The sequence below is a fragment of the Hylobates moloch genome, unplaced genomic scaffold, assembly GCF_009828535.3.
Source record: "Hylobates moloch isolate HMO894 unplaced genomic scaffold, HMol_V3 SCAFFOLD_19, whole genome shotgun sequence".
NCBI lineage: Eukaryota > Metazoa > Chordata > Mammalia > Primates > Hylobatidae > Hylobates > Hylobates moloch.
In genome coordinates, this window is record NW_026652294.1 from 40,382,844 (window position 1) to 40,404,543 (window position 21,700).

Consider the following 21,700-nt stretch of genomic DNA (forward strand, 5'->3'; position numbering starts at 1 on the left):
TTTTTTTTTTTTTTTTTTTTTTTTTTGAGACAAAGTTTTGCTCTTGCTGCCCAGGCCAGAGTGCAATGGCGCGATCTCGGCTCACTGCAACCTCCGTCTCCTGGGTTCAAGAGATTCTTCTGCCTCAGCCTCCCAAACAGCTGGGATTACAGGGGCCTGCCACCACGCCTGGCTAATATTTTTATATTTTTAGCAGAGACAGGATTTCACCACGTTAGCCAGGATGGTCTCAATCTCCTGACCTCGTGATCTGCCTGCCTTGGCCTGCCAAAGTGCTAGGATTACAGGTGTGAGCCACTGTGCCCGGGCTGTGATAGGAGTTTTAATTTTCTCTGGTTAATGAAATTTCAGGGAAGGAATCAAAGGCAATTTTATTTCTCTTTGGCGGGTCCTGTTTCCAGGTAGATAAGGGAGCTTCAGACAAGAGCCTCCTTCTGCACTTTAGGAGGGACAGAGGATTGAGGGACAGGAGTGGGAGAAGGTCAAAGAGCCCCTGAGGTGTCTTTAGTTCCGCATATGAAAGGGCCATTTTTTTTTTTTTTTTTTTTGAGAGGGAGTCTCGCTCTGTCGCCCAGGCTGGAGTGCAGTGGCGGGATCTTGGCTCACTGCAAGCTCCGCCTCCCGGGTTCACGCCATTCTCCTGCCTCAGCCTTTCCGAGTAGCTGGGACTACAGGCGCCCACCACCACGCCCGGCTAATTTTTTGTATTTTTAGTAGAGACGGGGTTTCACCATGTTCGTCAGGCTGGTCTCGAACTCCTGACCTCAGGTGATCCGCCTGCCTCGGCCTCCCAAAGTGCTGGGATTACAATGTTGAGCTACAATCTCTACTATATTTACTTACTTTCAAAAGAACCCTTTTCTGTTTTCCTTCCAGATAAGAAGTTATACCAGCCAAAATATCAACAAAATGGTGAAAAATCTTAGATTCCATGTCTGCAAGAAAAAAAAATTTATTATTGTAAAAAAATAAATAAATAAGACTGTAGAAATCCAAAAGTCATTTTGAAAGCAACGACCGTTTTAAGGGCCAAAAGAGAAATACGAGCTGTTTCGAGCGTGAATCCAAGTGTCGAAGAACATTTGGAGGCTGCTCAGTAGACATGCACTCTCTCAAGGACAACTGAGATGCATGCCTGACTGAGTCACGGCTGAGCACCCAGCGCTCGGCAGTCAGCTCCAGAGCTGCGGAAAGCGAGATCCAGTGAGACCCGCGGTGCCGGCTACGGGTCCCCGACAGCTGATACCCAACTTCAATACAAAGATCAATTTGCTGCTAATCCAGAGAAATTGACCTTCGTGTTCAGACTCATGGGCAGAAAAAGTCAACGGTGATTTAAAAATGAACCCCAAATCAATTATTCTAAGGAATTTAACGCCGGTTCAATGGCTGAAAATTGTCATTGCCTGGCTCTGAAATAGAAAGGAAAGGTGAGCCAAAAAATAAATACCGAGTCATTGGTAAGGTTCTGTTGGAGTCAATTAATGGATCCCTAGAGCTGATTAAAGAAAAAAAAATTATTAATGCAACATCTGGAGGTAAGTTATTTAAAAGCTAATACCAGGGCTTATGCCACTGAATTTCCAAGGGACTTGGCAAAGGAGAATTATCTATTTATTTTCCAAATACCACAGATTCCCTTAAATTACCCAACCCCTCTTGCTTCATTCAAACATGTGCAGCTTCAAGTGGGTGTCTACTGCATTAGATTAAATAAGTCACAAGGGCAGAGTCTCTGGGCTGCAGGCATTGCTTTGCAATTGAGCTGCTCTCTTCACATGGGTACCACCACAATGTATGCTCCAGGGTGAAGAGCAGCAGGAGTAGGGATTTACTCACGGACAGAACAATCAATGTGGCCAGCAGAGATGCTTTGTACAGAGTTACTAATTAGTGCAGCCAGGTATTAATTATTATAATTTCTAAAAATATTACAATTCCATCTTTAATTTTGTTTAGTTCCATTCAACTTTTAATAGTGATTGTTTCTTGTAAGCAAGGTTAGATGTCACAGCTAACATGAAAGCAAAACCGTGTCTCATTCTCTGAGCATGCACCAGTAACTGGCAGGAGCTGGGTGCCTCTTAAATAGAGTGGCAAGCACTAGAAAGTCAGGAAGGTAATCTGATATTTGAATTTCCATTTAGACAATATCCAAAGAAGATAATCCATGTGTGATTAACTGTGACTTTAATAACCCTACGAACCACGCACGCCTCCATTTGATTCATTTTATAGTTACAATTTTAAAGAAAGGAAAGGCATAAAATCTGTACCCAAAACATCAATTTTAGGGAACTTATTCAAAAAGTTTGACGTGTCTACCAGCTCACTTTTAAACATGTAACTAGGCTGGATGCAGTGGCTCATGCCTGTAATCCCAGCACCTTGGGAGGCCGAAGTGGGCAGATCACTTGAAGACAGGAGTTCGAGATCAGTCTGGCCACCATGGTGAAACCCCGTCTCTACTAAAAATACAAAAATTAGCCGGGGTGGTGGCCCACTCCTGTAATCCCAGCTTCTCAGGAGGCTGAAGCATGAGAATCGCTTGAACCAGGGAGGCGGAGGTTGCAGTGAGATCGCACCACTGTACTCCAGCCTGCATGACAGCGTGAGACTCTGTCTCAACAAACAAACAAACATGTAACTAAAAACAGCCCTAGAGCTATAACGCCAACTTGGGAGAAAAACATAAGGAATCTCTATCTACCAATTACTTTTGAACACAGAACCCAGAAGTAAGAGATTCTCTGTAATTCTATTCCTTTATTTTCCTGCCCTAATATATACTAAAACCTGCCAAAACTCCTTAGCTTCCATTAAAAATTCTCTCTTTCTGGCCGGGCGTGGTGGCTCAAGCCTGTAATCCCAGCACTTTGGGAGGCCGAGGCGGGAGTATCACGAGGTCAGGAGTTCGAGACCAGCCTGGCTAACATGGTGAAACCCCGTCTCTACTAAACAAAATACAAAAAAATTAGCTGGGTGTGGTGGCGGGCGCCTGTAGTCCCAGCTACTCGGGAGTTTGAGGCAGGAGAATGGCGTGAACTCAGGAGGCAGAGCTTGCAGTGAGCTGAGATCACGCCACTGCACTCCAGCCTGAAGCCTGGGCAATAGAGCGAGACTCTGTCTCAAAAAAAACAAAGATTCTCTCTCTCGTTTTGTTCCAATGAGAAAAACTATATATGTTTGAAAAAACAAATTCAAATAATACAAAACACACTGAAGGTAAAAGTCTCTATTCAGGTATGATTTAATTCTGCATGTATTTAACTTGGTGCAGCTACCCTGTACGATAGGAGAGGATCAGCAAAGGTCTTGCCTATTCCCCTAGCTCATAACTGATTTAGTGTGTGCGCACGTGTGTATACAGGGTGGTGGTTAATTCTCTTCAAAGGAGTATGGAAAGAGGATGACAGAGTTGGATGGAACCTCAAAGACCATCCAGTGGCAAAATACATATAGTGTAAAATTAACCATCTGAGGCCAGGGATCATTGATTTTACATATGAAAAGGCATAAAGTGATTCTGCCTCTTCTCTCCCCACCCAGGCTTAGCCAGCTTTGGTAAATTCAGTCCCAACTAGAATCCAATTCTTCATTTCATTTCAATTTACAGATATAAAAGAAAAATCTATATATAAATAGTGAGCACTTGAGTGTAACGAAAACTGACGAGTTAGGCTGGGTTCACAAAATGTATTGAGCAGGTATTGGGATTCTATTTCTCTCGTAAGTAGGTAGACAAATAGTGTCGGGAAAGCATACTTTGAGTATGCAAAACTAAGTCTGTCCCAGGACAACTGACTGTACTTCTAAACCCAGCCCTCATTTGCTGGTCCCAGCAGGTGGGTGAAAACAGATGAATTAATTGGTAAGCAAACACTACCAGAAAACACGCACAAACACGTACACGTACATCAGTCATATCATCAATCAAGGCCCACATGGTGTAATTATTACTCAATAAGAACAGAAACCACTCTTAGAAATCATACCTTATATTTCCAAACCACACCAAGCAAAAACAATAATCAAAAAAAGATTCTACTCTGTGATCATTTCTGACCCCTTGATGATTGCAAAAATCACTGCCTTCTAACAGATTACAAACAGCGTGGAGGTCTCTGAGGTGGTCACGGTGATAGCTCTGAGGCTGTCAGCCCCTATCAATCACCTTCTATTATAAATAAAGGTTTTCCAATTTTGCACTTCTCTCAAAGGCTTCAATTTGCCTGGATTAAGCTGAAGCGTCAACATTTGAACTTACTGCTCCTATTCCCACTCCCCAAATAAATGCTGTTAGCAGAAAAACAGGCTTTTCCACAGTAGGAACTCAAAATCAAAGCAGACAACAGTGATGTGGCCACATATAAAAGATATTCTGACCACAAACACTTAACACGCGCATTATCCAAACCCCATGAGCAATTGCAGGGTACAGGATGGAGTGAATCTTTCAGGGAGCCAAGAGAAAGAAAGGTCAGTGAGTCATACATTTTAGCTCCTGAAATGAATATCCAGCAATGCCAATACATTCATCAAAGTGCCACAGTATTCTCCTAGATTACAGAAGCAGGTCTCCTAAGAGCTTTATACTATACCATTTCACTACTTAGTATATATTATCTTCATGATGGAGAAGTCATTTATCGAAAATACTCCAGGTATGTCTGGGGAGGGCAACAGTTTAAACTGACTGAAGAAGACATGTTTAAAAAAAAAAAATAAGAACAACTTAAGAAGAGGGACCCGCCTTTTTATCCTTGTAATAATGATAGCTAGGTAGATATTTGCTATATTATTATTATTGTTCTTTATATATTTTTTTGAGACAGAGTTTTGCTCTTGTTGCCCAGGCTGGAGGGCAGTGGCGTGATCTCGGCTCACTGCAACCTCTGCTTCCTGAGTTCAAGCGATTCTCCTGCCTCAGACTCCTGAGTAGCTAGGATTATAGATGCCCACCACCACACCCCGCTAATTTTTTTGTATTTTTAGTAGAGATGGGGTTTCACCATGGTGGCTAGGCTGGTCTCGAACTCTTGACCTCAGGTGATCCACTTGCCTCGGCCTCCCAAAGAGCTGAGATTATAGGCATGAGCTACCGCGCCTGGCCGATATTTGATATATTATTATACTATAACCCTGTGGGGGTTGCAGTTTATATAAATATGGTCAGAATTACTGTCTTATACATTTTTCTGTACTAATAAATAGATTTCATTATTATTTTAAATGACTACCTAATTGGGACAAAGAACCAGAAATAGGATGAGGAGAAGAGAAAGTGATGAGGAGAAGAGAAAGTAATGAAGAGAAAAGAGAGTTCAGAATTGGAACAAACAGGCCTGGCAGCTGCCTAGATAGATATGAGAAAGAGAGATCCCAAAGTAATATATTGTGACATGTTTTATTTGGCCCACATGGTATTTTTTTTAATGTGAATTTATTGTCAACATTAAAATATTGGGACATTTCACTTAGAGATCCAGATTTCAGGCTTCTCTTAAAACAAATAAACAGATGATGTAGGAATTCTCAGCTTGCATTCCCACTTAGTAAAAATCTGCCGTTGACGGCTCTAGTTTGTCACTGGAGATAATCACAGCTGCCCACTTAATGCATGAAGGCTTCCCTGTCTGGCCCTTGAAGGCATTTAAAGAGATGAAGGAAGTTTGGGGCCTGAAAAAATAGAAAGCATGGAAGAGGAAGCCTATTTTGGGATAAAGAACATGTAGACATGGAGAGGGTGTTGCAGGCAATCAAGAGAAACTAACTAGCTGGTAGCTAATGAAGACACAGACTTGGGATTCAAGTGAAGTCTGGGTCTGAGATGTGGAACTGTGAGTTACCCATGAAGTTAAACAAAAAAAGCAGATGAAGTGGTTTAACGAAAAGGTATCAAGGAAAAGAGAGCAGAGAACTGAGCCTTAAGTATTGTCCTCAAAAGACAGGGGGGCCAGGTGCGGTGGCTCACGCCTGTAATCCCAGCACTTTGGGAGGCCGAGGTGGGCGGCAGATGAGGTTAGGAGTTCGAGACCAGCCTGACCAACATGGTGAAACCACGTCTCTACTAAAAATACAAAAAAGTAGCCAGGCATGGCGGTGTGCGCCTGTAATCCCAGCTACTCAGGAGGCTGAGGCAGGAGAATCATTTGAACCCAGGAGATGGAGGTTGCAGTGAGCTGAGATCACGCCATTGATCTCCAGCCTGGGCAAGAGAGCGAGACTCTGTTTCGGAAAAAAAAAAAAAAAAGAGAGAGAGAGAGAGAGGAAGAGGGAAAAAAATGAGAGGCCATGGATAACAAAACGATCACCATAGGTTCCATGATCTGGTCCCAGCCTGTCTAGCTTCATTCTCCACGCCTCTCAGCAAGCAGCCTTGATCCCAGTCAGACAGGCTATGTCTTAGAGAAACCTGGTGTTGTCAATGCTTTCTTCAAATCTATTTCCCACTGCCTGGAATACTATTTTCTCCTCTCTGCCTGTGTTACGTTTTCGTTTGTTTGTTTTTTGAAACAGAGTCTCACTTTGTCCCCCAGGCTGGAGTGCAGGGGCATGATCTCGGCTCACTGCAACCTCTGCCTCCTGGGTTTAAGTGATTCTCCTGCCTCAGCCTCCTGGGTAGCTGGGACTACAGGCGTGTACCACCACGCCCAGCTAATTTGTGTATTTTTAGTAGAGATGGGGTTTCACCATGTTGGCCAGGCTGGTCTTGAACTCCTGACCTCAAGTGATCCACCTGCCTCAGCCTCCCAAAGTGCTGGGATTACAGGTGTGACCCACCGCTCCCGGCCTGCGTTACATTCCTATTCACCTTTCTGGAATGAGCTCAGGCCCACGCTTCACCACTATGCTATATATGTTTGTAAGAAGTCTGCACTTGCAGTCTGTAACTATATATAAACAAAAATCTTTTAAAAAGGCAAAAAATGAGCCCAAGAGTTGCCCCAAATGCCCAAGAGATGCCTGTCACAGTATCCCCTGCACCACTATCACATCGCCCCAAGTTTGCTGCCTTCCCATTTGATTGAGCCCTCCATGAGGTCAGGGACCCGGACTCCTTCATTTTATCCTCAGTGGTGTTCAATAAATGATAACAGAAAAAAGGAAGGGAAGGAATGAGCAACTGATGTGGCGGGATAAATCTCGACATAATGCTGGGTCACAGAAGTCAAAGAGAAGAGGTACTTCTGCCAGAGACAACCATCTCAAATACGAGAAGTTATTCCAGGAGAATGAGTGCTGATGAGAAGTGCTGGATTTCAGCAAGAATCTGCTGCTAAGGTTGGGGTGGGGGATGGTTTCTGATACATTATTGGAAAATAATTTGGAAATATATATCAAAAGCCTTAACACTGTTCGCACCCTGAGGCTGAATAAATCTACTTGGGAAACACATCTGTAATGGACAATGTGGTTTGTTTTTTTTTTTTTTGGTTTTGCTTTTTTTCCCTGTCCAGATCCAAGCTTTGTTTCTGTTTTGAAGGTGCTCCTGTTACGTGACCTCTTGGTAGGGGGCAGCTTCTCACTTCCCATTGAGGATGTCAAAGCCACCAGATTCTTCCTTGGATTCCCTTGAGAGAGGCAGAGACACCCGTGTGTTCAGCAACTCTGGCCTCACCATCCAGACCAGGACCTTCTTGCCAAGGACAGCTGCTCTGTCCCCTGGCCCTGCAGCTGTCACTTATCTGGGCCTCAAATAACCTTCCAGTCAGGGTCCCATGGTTATGAGGCAGCCGGAGCCTGTCTCTGATTCTGGTTCCTGGGAGTATCCTAATGGAAAAACTACCTGAGAGAAAAAAATCCTAAATATCGAAAAAAGTGCTATGCATTTAACGTAGCATGATTTACATAGCAAAATGTGGGAATAAACTAAGCCCCCCAAACCAGGAATACATAAGTAAATGATGGTACTGCTACTTGATAAAATGGTACTCACCATTAGAAGTAAAATATAGCATAATGTTAAAAAACAGAAGGTTTGTTGTTGTTGTTGTTGTTGTTGAGACAGAGTCTTGCTCTGTCACCCAGGCTGGAGTGCAGCAGCACGATCTCAGCTCACTGCAACCTCAACCTCCCAGGTTCAAGCAATTCTCCTGCCTCAGCCTCCCTAATAGCTGGGATTACAGGCGCCTGCCATCAGGCCTGGCTAATTTTTGTATTTTTAGTAGAGACGGGGTTTTTGCCATGTTGGCCAGGCTGGTCTCGAACTCCTGACCTCAGGTGATCCACCTGCCTCAGCTTCCCAAAGAGCTGGGATTATAGGTGTGAGCCACCATGTCCGGTCAAAAGAAGGATTTAAAAATACAGTATTATCATAACGTTGTAAAAAAATTACTTGTAGAAAAGGTAACTAGGAGTAATAAAACATTAGGCAAATAAGTATTTTCCCCTAAAAATTCTACTTAATTTTTAAGTTACAAAAGTAATACAGGCTTACTGTAATATATTCTGAAGACATAGAAAGAAAACATTGATGGGCCAGGCACGGTGGCTCACGCCTGTAATCCCAGCACTTTGGGAGGCCGAGGCAGGCGGATCACAAGGTCAGGAGATCAAGATCATCCTGGTTAACACAGTGAAACCCCGTCTCTACTAAAAATACAAAACATTAGCCAGGCCTGGTGGCGGGCACCTGTAGTCCCAGCTACTCGGAAGGTTGAGGCAGGAGAATGGTGTGAACCCAGGAGGCGGAGCTTGCAGTGAGCCGAGATTGCGCCACTCTACTCTAGCCTGGGCAATAGAGCGAGACTCCGTCTCAAAAACAAACAAACAAAAGAAAACATTGATGATCCCAACACCTAGCCCCCTGCCTTACCCATGCCCCCCATTCCCACATCACCAATGGTGACCGTGTGCCCCTCCACACCTCTCTTCAGACTCTAACCAACACTACATATGCAGGTCTCTCTCCTCCTTTTCTTTCCTTCCTCCCTCCCTCCCTCCTTTTCCTTAAGTGGGACCATAGTATATATTCTCCCTGCTCATTTTGGTTTGGCTTTTCACTTACCAAACTCAGAAGCAGCTTGTCTTACTAATTCTTCAGACCTCTGCTCCCGTGTTGCAGCCTCTTGGAAACCTCCAAGCCCTTGGCTGACTCAGACCCTTCTGTACTACCTGCAGTCATTAGTGATTTACAGCATGTGTCCCCCTCTCTCCTACACTCTAAGTCCTATCTACCTTTTACCCTTTTTTTTTTTTTTTTAAGAAACAGGATCTCATCGCTGCCCAGGCTGAAGTGCAGTGGCACAATCATAGCTCACGGCAGCGTTGAACTCCTAGGTTCAAGGGATCCTCCCATCCCAGCCTCCCAAGTGGCTGGGACTACAGGCGTGAGCCACTGTGCCCAGTCCTATCTACATTTTTAGCTCCAGTTCCTAGCCCAGTACCTGGCACACAGATGATATCCACTAACTGTGCTGGCATGGATGGAGAACAGATGAATGGGAAAACTTGAGGACAAGTTTTGAAGGCAGGTAGGCACTGGTGAAGGACAAGGCATTTCTCCATTGATACTGAATTAAGGAAGACACAGCGGGTACAGAGACAGACACACAAGAATGTAAAGAAAAAGGGGCCGAGAGATTTAACTAGCTTACCTCAATGAACCATGATAAGGGAAAGAAGAAAAAGTAAAAACAATAGCCAGATAGAAATATTCTTGATAAACAGTATGATAAATAAAGGAACTGGCATAGTTCCTTCTTTGTTCCAGATTAATTGCTTATGCTTGTGGTAAAACATTAAAAATAATTCTCTGAGAGACAAAAGTAGCTCTAAAGTCTGTTAAATAAACGAGACTACTTAGAACTCAGTTTCTTACCTATGTTTTATAAGGTTCAAAAGAGCTAATATGATAAAAAGCATGTTGGTCAGGCACAGTGTCATACATCTGTAATCCCAGCACTTTGGGAGGCTGAGGCAGGCAGATCGCTTGAGTCCAGGAGTTTGAGACCAGCCTGGGCAACATGGTGAAATCCTGTCTATAAAAAATAAAATAAAAATTAGCCAGGCATGACGGCGAGTGCCTGTAGTCCCAGGTACTCAGCAGGCTCAGGTGGGAGGCTCACTTAACCCTGGGAGGTGGAGGTTGCAGTGAGCTGAGATCATGCCACTGCACTCCAGCCTGGGTGACAGACCAGACAGACCCTGTCCCAAGAAAAAGGAAAAAGAAAAAAAAAAAAAGCAAGCCAGGTGCGGTGGCTCACACCTGTAATCCCAACACTTTGAGAGGCTGAGGCAAGCAATCACTTGAGGCTGGGGGGTTGAGGCCAGCCTAAGCAACATGGTGAAACCCCATCTCTACTAAAAAATACTAAAATTAGCCAGGCATGGTGATGCACACCTGTAATCCCAGCTACTCGGGAGGCTGAGGCAGGAGAATCACTTCAACTCAGGAGGCGGAGGTTGCAGTGAGCCGAGATTGCGCCATTGCACTCCAGCCTGGGCGAAAGAGCAAGACCCTGTCTCAAAAAACAAAAATGAATTAAACCCCACGTCTTATCATGGCTGGCATTTATAAAGGACTCACTAGTACTGGTCATTGTGCCACCTAACTGTTCTCACTTAGTCTACAGAACAATCACATGTACTAGTAATTGCTATCTTCTGCTTTTAGAGTGAAGGGAACTGAGACTTAGAGAGGGCAAGCAGCTCTCTAAGTCACCCAGGCTGTTAGTGGCAGATCCCAAATTGTGCCCCAGGACTGTTGGATGCCACACCTGTGCTGCATGCTACTACTCTTAACCAGGGTCCTGCCCCACCTCCCTAAGAAGATCACATTCTGATGAGCTGAAGGCAGATCCAATGGTCGTCAATTGAGACAGCATTAATGCAATGTCAGCTGGGTTGATTTCTAACCACATCACTGAAACGCTACTAAAATCACAATAAACGTGCTTAGACAACATTACGTAATAGTCAATATGCTGAGAAGCAAGACTGTCCATCCACCCGAGTCATTCAGAATTCTCAGTCTGGTCTTTCACAATTGGCGCCCTCTGTCAGACTCAGACAAGGCTCTATTTTGAATTCTAATGAGGACCAGGCACACTGAATATTTAAACTGCAATTACAAAGATCCTACTTTTATGTAAATGTCCTTAATGGAAGTAACAGATCTGAAAATACATAGAGGTACCAGTGGAAAATATCAGTCTAATTTGCATTTAGAAGCTAGAAAAAAAAACAGTATTGTTTTCTACTTGATGCTATCATTGGGGTGGGGTTGGGGGAGGAAAAGGGAGGAAAATCCACACAAAGATCTCGGTAAAAATTTTCAAGCCTGTGCTCCTGAGTGAAAGGTTCACAAAGAGGTACTTGAATCCCTTGTTAAGAACTGAACAAACAAATTCATCATCGGGCCTCTCTCCTGTGTGGCCCCTTGCAGTTCAGTCTGTATTCATAACTAGAAATTCTCTCACTGCTCAAGCATCTATGACTGATATATCGGCCCATCAAGGAAGATATGCCAAGGGTAGCGAAACAAAAGGCCATTTCATGATTCACAACCTATTTTTACACTCCTTTGTGTAAAATGATGATGTGGCGGCTGCTATCCACACTGCACCCAAGTCCTCTCAAACAGTGATAGAATTGCCCTGTGAACGGTAATTGAGTTACACTCGACTGGGCTGCTTAATTCCCATCCCCCATAGTTAAAGTACACCTTGCTTGCAGTTTGATTATGCATTTGTATGTGTTCATATATAAAATGGCCAATGTGGCTTTGCACTTGAGAAGAGCAGGTGGTTAACTCTTCGCTATATCTCGAAGCTCTTGCACCAACCCTTTGCCCCTCAGATGCCTTTCTTATTAAGATCATAATTTAACTGCCTGGCATTTGGACATTCTCTTCAAGATGCTCAGGTTTATCAAACAGAATATGCTTTTTTTTTTTTCCTGATTTGTCCTCTGGTTGATTCTCTCTTCTGCTGATACCAAATACGTTCACTGGGTTTTTTATTTCAGTTACCTGTTATTTCTAGAAGTTCTATCTGGTCCCTTTTCAAAATTTCTATGTTACTTATTATAGTTTTCGGGTTTCTTAAGATGCTTTCAAGCTTGTCACTTTTTTAAATATATTTTAAAAAGTGGAATTGAGTTTATAATCAACGTCTGATAATTCTACTACTGCAATTCTGTTCAGATTCATGTCCATGGCCTATTGCTAGTCCTCACTCATGCTGTGCTGTTTCCAGGTATGCTAGAATATCTTTGACTATGTGCTGGTCATTGCCCTTAGAAATTTATTTTTAGTTGACTCCTAGCATCCTAGAATAAATATGCTTTCCTCCAGAGGCATTGCATTTGTTTTTGCCAGGCACCTCGAGCTATAACAGGTGAGTCTGCCTCAAACCAAATTCGTGGTATGATGTTTCCTGGTCTACCCTGAGTATGTATGTCCAGGGGGGCAAATTCACATGTGGGCCTTTCTGTGACCACAAGTTGTCAATAACTGTATTTTTCCCCCCTGTCTTTTTCTTCTCCTATTCTGCTCAGGGTCAAGGCTGCCCTTTCCACAACCCCCCATGGCAAGTTTAGTTCTGGTTCACTTTTACTCTGAGGGTGTAGCTCTTTGGGGTCCCAGTTTCTTGTGGGAAGGGTCTCCCATTACATTTTCTAATTAGAGTGGGTGCCCAGGGACTTAATTTCCATCCCACTTGCCTGCCCCCCTCAGGCTACAGAAGTCTCTAGCTTTATCAGATTTAAAAAAAAACTATTTTTATTTCTATTTATTGATTTTCCGAGATGGAGTCTTGCTCTTTTGCCCAGGCAAGAGTGCAGTGGTGTGATCTCGGCTCACTGCAACTTCTGCCTCCTGTGTTCAAGCGATTTTCCTGCTTCAGCCTCCTGAGTAGCTGGGATTACCAGCACGCACCACCATACCCGGCTAATTTTTGTATTCTTAGTAAAGACGGGGTTTCACCATGTTGGCCAGGCTGGTCTTGAACTCTTGACCTTGTGATTCACTCGCCTCAGCCTCCCAAAGTGCTGGGATTACAGGCGTGAGCTACTGTGCCCGGCCCCCCAATTTTTTTTTTTTTTTTTTTTCAAGAAAATACTAGAAAGTGGGCCAGGTGCGGTGGCTCACGCCTGTAATCCCAGCACTTTGGGAGGCCAAGGTGGGCGGATCACCTGAGGTCAGCAGTTCGAGACCAGTCTGACCAACATGGAGAAACCCCGTCTGTAATAAAAATACAAAAATTCGCCGGGCGTGGTGGTGCATGCCCGTAATCCCAGCTATTCGGGAGGCTGAGGCAGGATAATCGCTTGAACCCGGGAGACGGAGGTTGCAGTGAGCTGAGATCACGTCATTACACTCCAGTCTGGGCAACAAGAGTGAGACTCCGTCTCAAAAAAAAAAAAAGAAAAAAAGAAAAAAGAAAAGAAAAGAAAAGAAAATACTGGAAAGTACCTAAGAGTTTACAGGGTGAAAGCAAAACCAAGCCAGGCTAGTATGAAGGTTCCTCAAACATTTAAAAACCGAATTACCATTTTATCCAACAACTCCACTTCTAGATATATATACAAAAAAGGAAAGACTTGAACAGCTATTTGTACAGCAACATTTAGGGTGGTATTATTCACAAAATAATAATGTGGTACAACCTGTGTCCATGGACAAATGGATGAACAAAATGTGATATATACATAAAATGGAATTATTATTCAGCCTTAAAAAGGAATGAAATTCTGATACATGCTACAACATGAATGAATCTTGAAGACATTACCCTAAATAAGCCAGATACAAAAGTATACATATGATCCCACTTACAATAGGTACCTAGAATAATCATATTTACAGAGACAGAAAGTAGAAAAGTAGTTATCAAGGGCTGAAGGAGGGAGGAATAGGGAGTTACTGTCTTGGATAAATTTCAGTTTGGGATGTTAAAAAAAGTGGCTGGGTACAGTGGCTCACACCTGTAATCCCAGCACTTTTGGAGGCCGAGGAAGGTGGATCACCTGAGTTTGGGAGTTTGAGACCAGCCTGATTAACATGGTGAAACCGTCTCTACTAAAAATACAAAATTAGCCAGGCATGGTGGCGCGTGCCTGTAATCCCAGCTACTCAGGAGGCTGAGGCAGGAGAATCACTTGAACCCAGAAGGTGGAGGCTGCAGTGAGCCAAGATTGCATCGCTGCATTCCAGCCTGGGCAACAGGAGCGAAACTCCATATAAAAAAAAAGTTCTGGACAGCCTCGGCCACGAAGTGAGACTCTATCTCTAGAATTTCTTTTTTTGTAATACCACTGAACTGTACATTTAAATGTAGTTAAGATGGTAAATTTTATGCTATATATATTTTACCACAATTTTTTTTTTTTTTTTTATGGAGTCTCACTCTGTCACCCAAGCTGGAGTGCAGTGGCACGATCGTGGCTCACTGCAACGTCTTCCCCCCAGGTTCAAGCGATTCTCCTGCCTCAGCCTCCCAAGTAACTGGGACTACAGGCGCGTACCACCACGCCTGGCTAATTTTTGTATTTGTAGGAGAGACGGGGTTTCACCATGTTGGCCAGGCTGGTCTTGAACTCTTGACCTCAGGTGATCCGCCTGCCTCGGCCTTCCAAAGTGCTGGGATTACAGGTGTGAGCCACCGTGCCCAGCCAAAAAAAATTTTTTTAAACAGATCAGGTTAATTTTGCTAAGAGTTGCTAGACCTACTCAGTAAGTTCCACAATATGCTTTGTGTTCATAGGCATAATACTGATCAGTTGAAGGCTTAAAAGGAAATTGCTGAGAGGCTTAAATACTTGACTGACTCCCGTACAGCTTTAGAGACCACATGCTGACCTTCATCGATATCCAAAAACTAGCACTGCATGTCAACAAATGCATATATAAAATGCAAAAATTGTCCTGTAAAGGTATCAGGCGTAGGAAATAAGTAGTTATTTGGTTGTTGATCCATAATACTGATAAAATTATTAAGTAAATATTACAAAAAGAATTGAAGAAATGAGAAATAATGATCTCTAAAGTATTTCCATTAAAGAACAAAGACGTTGGGCGCAGTGGCTCACACCTGTGATCCCAGCACTTTGGGAGGCTAAGATTGGGGGTGGGGGGGTGCAGATCACCTGAGGTCAGGAGTTTGAGACCAGCCTGGCCAACATGGTGAAACTCCATCTCTACTAAAAATATAAAAATTAGCTGGGTGTGGTGGTCCACGCCTTAATCCTAGCTACTCAGGAGGCTGAGGCAGGAGAATCACCTGAACCTGGGAGGCAGAGGTTGCAGTGAGCTGAGATCGTGCCACTGCAGCCTGGGTGACAGAGTGAGACTCTGTCTCAAAAAAAAAAAAAAGAATAAAGAATTTTCTTTTTTCAGTATCTACTTAACACTGCTATATTGATGAACTTCTCCCTTCTGAATCATTACATATAATTCTGTGACAGATAATATATACATATATAATTAAATGAAATGAGGCATGAGATAAATGTATAGTTAACTTATTTTAAAATATAGACACAAGTTTTAAAAACGTATTTTAGTACTTCTGGGATTCCTGAAATTTTTTTCTATTAAAAAAAAAAACACTTAAGAGTCCAGCTCAGAAGACATTATGACACTTCTGGGTAAAAATACTATACACCAGATAACAACATCAAATTAAAAATTGGCAACAGTATAAGAAACATTCTGAATTCATTATGACTTCATGAGTGGCATGTGCTGAGTTAGTATGTTGCAAACACAAAAATTTACCAATATGTCTATGAATATATTCATTCTAAACTAGCAACATAATTGCTGAGAACAAAAACAACATATATAACATTATATGTCTTCCTGCTCTAGACAAATAGTAACAAGAGCTAATACCAGTACTTGCTCACAGCACACAATGTACCAAAGATGGTTCTAAGTGATATATATATATATATATATTACGCTGGTGCCAAAGTCATTGCAGTAATGGCAAAAACCATGTCTGCTTTTGCACAAACCTAATATATACATATATACCCACATATACATATATACATGTATATTACATACACGCACTCATTTATTTCTCATAACAATCCTTTGAGGTCTATATATATTACATACACGCACTCATTTATTTCTCATAACAATCCTTTGAGGTCTATATCTTTATTATCCCCATTTCAAAGATGGGAAAATCATGGCAAAAGGGAGTTTGGGCTTTTCTGAGGTCACGCCGCTAGAGAGAGTTCGTGAAGCCTGGGTGTGAGGCCAGGCTCTAGAGCCCACTCTCGTGACATCTACGCTCTGGCACCTCTCACATACATATGGAAAGCTGGGGAAGGTGGCCAGCACTAGACACTTTACATAGTCCATACAACTGAATTTTGATAATCAAGTTCTCCGCTTTCTTATAATGAGGAAACTGAGGCCCAGATTAAGAGAGAGGTGGAAGTGAACTCATATTGAGAAGTGAAGCTGGCTGGGCTTCTGAGTCGGGCAGGGGGACTTGGAGAACTTTTCTGTCTCGCTAAAGGGTTGCAAACACACCAATCAGCGCTCTGTGTCTAGCTAAAGGTTTGAAAACGCACCAATCAGCACTCTGTAAAAATGCACCAATCAGCGCTCTGTGTCTAGCTAAAGATTTGTAAATGCACCAATCAGCAGTCTGTAAAAAACACACCAATCAGCGCTGTGTCTAGCCAAAGGACTGTAAACACACCCCAGCACTCTGTAAAAACGCACCAATTAGCACCCTGTGTCTAGCTAAAGGTTTGTAAATGCACCAATCAGCACTCTGTAAAAATGGACCAGTCAGCATTCTGTAAAACGGACCAATCAGTGCTCTGTAAAATGGACCAATCAGCAGGATGTGGGCGGGGCCAAATAGAGGAATAAAAGCTGGCCACGGGAGGCAGCAATGGTGACCCATTCCGGTCCCCTTCCATGCTGTGGAAGCTTTGTTCTTTCACTCTTCACAATAAATCTTGCTGCTGCTCACTCTTTGGGTCCGCACCACCTTTATGAGCTGTAACACTCACTGCGAAGGTCTGCGGCTTCACTCCTAAAGTCAGCAAGACCATGAACCCACCAGAAGGAAGAAATTTCGGACACATCTGAACATCTGAAGGAACAAACTCCGGACACACCATCTTTAAGAGCTGTAACACTCACTGCTAGGGTCTGCGGCTTCATTCTTGAAGTCCACGAGACCAAGAACCCACCTGAAGGAACCAATTCCGGACACAATATCTCTCGTCTTTAAAGTTTCAGGATCTAGCATAGATAACAAAGTCCCTGTGGCCAGAAGTTATGGGAGAAGATTGGATAAAGCAAAATTGAGGAGCAGAAGCACAGGGTGGGATGGTCAGGCAGGACAGTGCTGATAAAGGGTCTCAAGTAGGCCCCATGGGGCTCTACTTCCTCTGAGCTTCCAGAGTCTCTATGTGCCTGACCCTCTCTCACCCCATTGTTCTAGCCTTCTTTCTTACTGAGCAAACACAGCCAGGGAAGGTGATGCTTCTGAAGCTGCACACCTCAGGGACCCTTGCCCAGAGCTTCTAAAGTGGACAGATCAAGAGGATCCATTACATTTTTCATATTAAAAAGGCTGAAAGTTTGGCAAAGTATGTGCTCAGATCTCTAGGTTTTTTTTTTAATTGCTATTGTAATTCTTTTTTTTTTTTTTTTTTAGACACAAGGTTTCACTCTGTCACCCAGTGGGAGTACAGTAGCACGATCATGGCTCACTGCAGCCTCAACTTCCTGGGCTCAAGTGATCCTCCTGTCTAAGCCTCCCAAGTAGCTAGGACTACAGGCAAATACCACCATGCCTGGCTAATTTTTAAAATTAATTAATTAATTTTGAGACAGGGTCTCACTCTGTCACCCAGGCTGGAGTGCGATGGCACAATCTCAGTTCACTGCAACCTTCAAGCAATTCTCCCTCTTCAGCCTCCTGAGTAGCTGGGACTACTACAGGTGTGTGCCACAATGTCTGATTATTTTTTTGTATCTTTAGTAGAGACAGGGTCTTGCCATGTTGCCCAGGCTGCTAATTTTTAAATTTTTTATAGAGACAGAGGTCTTTGCCCAGGCTGGTCTCAAACTCCTGAGCCACTGTAGGCGGCCTGTGATTCTATTTTTCGTAAATATGTCAGCTTTATAATCTTGGTGCACCTTTGTGAGACGAAGCACCCAAAAACAATCATTGTGATTACTACTGCTCTTCCCATCATTTATCATCACGTACCTTTGGGCAAGGCACTGTGCACAGGCAATACACAATTTAAACCTCACAAAAGTCTGTATCAGAATTTCTGTAGAACGAGCACCTGCAGCAGAACTGCTTGGTACACTTGTTAAATAATGAACATTCTTGAACTCCACCCTAGATCTACTCAATCAGAATCCCTAGGGGAGGGCCTCAGGATCACTATTTTTAAGCAAGCCCTCCAAGCGATTCTTATCTTGGCATATGAATCCCCATTTTACATACAAGGTATCAAGAGGTAAGGTGACTTGACAAAGATACCATCACTAAACATAGGATTTGAACTCAATTAAGCTTGTCGTTATTTTAAGACGGCACAAAAGCAAGTGAGATCCCCTTTAAAAGCCACCAACCAGTATAATGTTATACAATTTCCCAAACCATTCATCTCTGTAAACACACAGAAAGGACTTTTAAATTAAAAACAAAAAACAAACAATGAATGATACGCCCTCTGAACTCCATTTCATTTAGACCAGATTTAACCATCGTTTAGCAATTTCAGTGCTTCATCAAATGGCACCGCCTGTGTCAGAAGAGCAACCAAATCCCCACAGTAATTAGACAAACAGGAAACTCAGAGCAGAGTAAATCCACAAGCTATCACAGAAACAGAGTCATAACGTAGCTATCTCTTACCACAAGAGGCTGACTTTCTGTCCACCATGTTTACACGCCTGGTTTCAGTGCGAAGTTTTTCATCTGTATTCTCCACTAGGTTGGCAAGGTCGTCAATTATCTCTAGAAAGGAAGGATACATGATTACTATTCCTGAAATACCCTGGTTCACATCACAGTATCACAGCTGTGGTTGTTCATCCTAGCAATAATGATCTCGAGTGCAGTAATTGAAAAGGTACAGAAGTCATGTCGATTCTTTGAAAACTGCAATTCTGATTGAAAAAGGGGAAAAAAAACAGTAGTAAAGAAGAAAAGTGATTTAACAATTCCAGCAGACAGGAGAAATGTCACATTCAGAGGAAAGAAAGCATGACCCACCGAATTTATGCCTAGCCAAGCTGTCATTCAAGTATAAAGGAACAGACAGGCCAGGCGCGGTGGCTCATGCCTATAATCCCAGCACTTTGGAAGGCCAATGAGGGAGGATTGCCTGAGGTCAGGAGTTCGAGACCAGCCTGGCCAACATAATGAAGCCCTTTCTCTACTAAAAATACAAAAATTAGCCGGGTGTGGTGGTGTGCACCTGTAATCCCAGCTACTCGGGAGGCTGAGGTAGGAGAATCGCTTGAACACGGGAGGCAGAGGTTGCACTGAGCCAAGATTGTGCCACTGCATTCCAGCCTGGGCGACAGAACAAGACTCCATCTCAAAAAAAAAAAAAAAAAAAAAGGAATAGATAGCACAGTAGACTTCAGGGACTACCTGGGCCCTTCTTGAGAAAACTACATGATGAAGAAATCTAGCCAATCAAAAGTTAAATAAAGAGATGATGGAGAGAACTGAATCCATTTAAATACTGAACTAAGAGTAAACAAATATGTGGATTAGATAACAGAAAGGTACAGAAATGTCGCAACAGTAACAATGTAATTCCAACTGAAAAATTAGTCAGTGGTTGCCAGTGGGGAAGGAAGGTGAAAAGAAGTTGAAAGTGCTAATTTCTTCATCTCTTGCAGCAAGGCATATCGAGCAGTTGAAAAGTTAATCATACAGAAACTTGTAGCCTTTTAAAATCACCAAAACTTTAATGTTTTTTGTTAAGCTTGAGGGATCTTTTAGTAATTACTATCTTTTTTTTTTTTGAGCCGGAATCTCGCTCTGTCGCCCAGGCTGGAGTGCAGTGGCATGATCTCGGCTCACTGCAAGCTCCGCCTCCCGGGTTCACGCCATTCTCCTGCCTCAGCCTCTCCGAGTGGCTGGGACTACAGGCGCCCGCCACCACGCCTGGCTAATTTTTTGTATTTTTAGTAGAGACAGGGTTTCACCATGGTCTAGATCTCCTGACCTCGTGATCCGCCCACCTCGGCCTCCCAAAGTGCTGGGATTACAAGTGTGAGCCACCACGCCCAGCCAGAATGTTTTTTTTTTTTTTTTGAGACGGAGTCTCATTCTTGTTGCCCAGGCGGGAGTGGAGTGGCGTGATAGCAGCTCACCACAACCTCTGCCTCTCAAGTTCAAGTGATCCTTCTGCATCAGCCTTCCAAGTAACTGGGATTACAGGTGCACACCACCTGTAATTTTTGTATTTTTGTATGTTTAGTATTTTTAGTAGAGATGGGGTTTCACCATGCTGGCCAGGCTGGTCTCGAACTCCTGACCTCAAATGATCCACCCGTCTCGACCTCCCAAAGGGCTGGGATTACAGGCATGAGCCACTGCGCCCGGCCATATTTACCATCTTGTTACAACTGCTTACATACAATAACATGCTGTACAGGTTTTCAGCCTAGGGGCAATAGGCCATACCATACATATAGCCTAGGTGTGTAGTAGGCTTTACCATCTAGTTTTGTGTGAGTACACTCCATGATGTTCGCACAATGAGAAAACTACCTAACAAGACATTTCTCAGAACATATCCCTGTCAAGGGATGTATGACTATTGTGTTTTTCATTTTTTTCCTCCCTCCTTCTCCCTCCTTCCTGTTTTTATAGTGACTGCTTTGGAGATGTGTTGTTCAATACCAGTCACCATTTTTCTTAAAGCATTAAGTAAAGCAAACAAGGAAATCAAATAAGTTTCCAGAATGATGTGTGAGCTGAATTCTAAAGGCTACATGGGTGAAAAAGCAGGAAAAAGGCAACCCATGCAAAAAGAATCGTATCTGAAAGTCACAAAGGAGTTGGGCGCTCCTGCTTCTTGCCTCCTGCGGCACTTCCTACAAACTTCTTACTTATAGACCGTATAATTATATTCTATCAATTTGTTTACATATCTTTAACAGGAAGATTATGATATAAACTAATTTTTATTCGTTCTTAAACCTCCCACCCCTAGGAGAATGCCTTGTATACAGCAAGATAAAATAAATATAAAAAGATAAAGACAATGAATGGGCTGGTGGCTCACGCCTGTAATCCCAGCACTTTGGGAGGCCGAGGCAGGCGGATCACATGGTCAGGAGTTTGAGACCAGCCTGGCCAACATGGTGAAACCCCTTCTCTACTAAAAATACAAAAATTAGCTGGGCATGGTGGCGTGCACCTGTAATTCCAGATACTTGGGAGGCTGAGGCAGGAGAACTGCTTGAACCCAGGAGGTGAAGGTTGCAGTGAGCTGAGATCACACTACTGTACTCCAGCCTGGGTGACAGAGCAAGACTCTGTCTTGGGGGAAAAAACAAACAAACAAACAAACAATGTCCTAACTTATCCTTCTTTCTAGTCCTGATTCATTTTAATTCATTTTCTATACAATACTCAGAACATATTTTAATTCTCTCATATTTCGATGAATTAAAATTTAAATAGCCACATGTATCGAACAACTCAGCTCTAAAGCAATAACTCAAAAAAGAAAC

The 21,700-nt window shown here is 43.1% G+C and overlaps 1 protein-coding gene across 2 annotated transcripts in view; it reads right to left on the bottom strand.

Annotated features, from left to right (window-relative positions):
* STX8 (syntaxin 8) overlaps positions 1-21,700 on the bottom strand; it is a 312,508-nt gene that overhangs the window by 113,872 nt on the left and 176,936 nt on the right. Inside the window, exons 7-8 of one of the 2 annotated variants that reach the window (XM_058431552.1) lie at positions 18,858-18,959; positions 844-935 (exon numbers count right to left, since the gene is read on the bottom strand). In XM_058431552.1, the coding sequence (XP_058287535.1) occupies positions 844-935; positions 18,858-18,959 (194 nt within the window). The remainder of the gene's footprint in view (positions 1-843; positions 936-18,857; positions 18,960-21,700) is intronic. The other variant, XM_032138358.2, reaches the window with a different exon arrangement.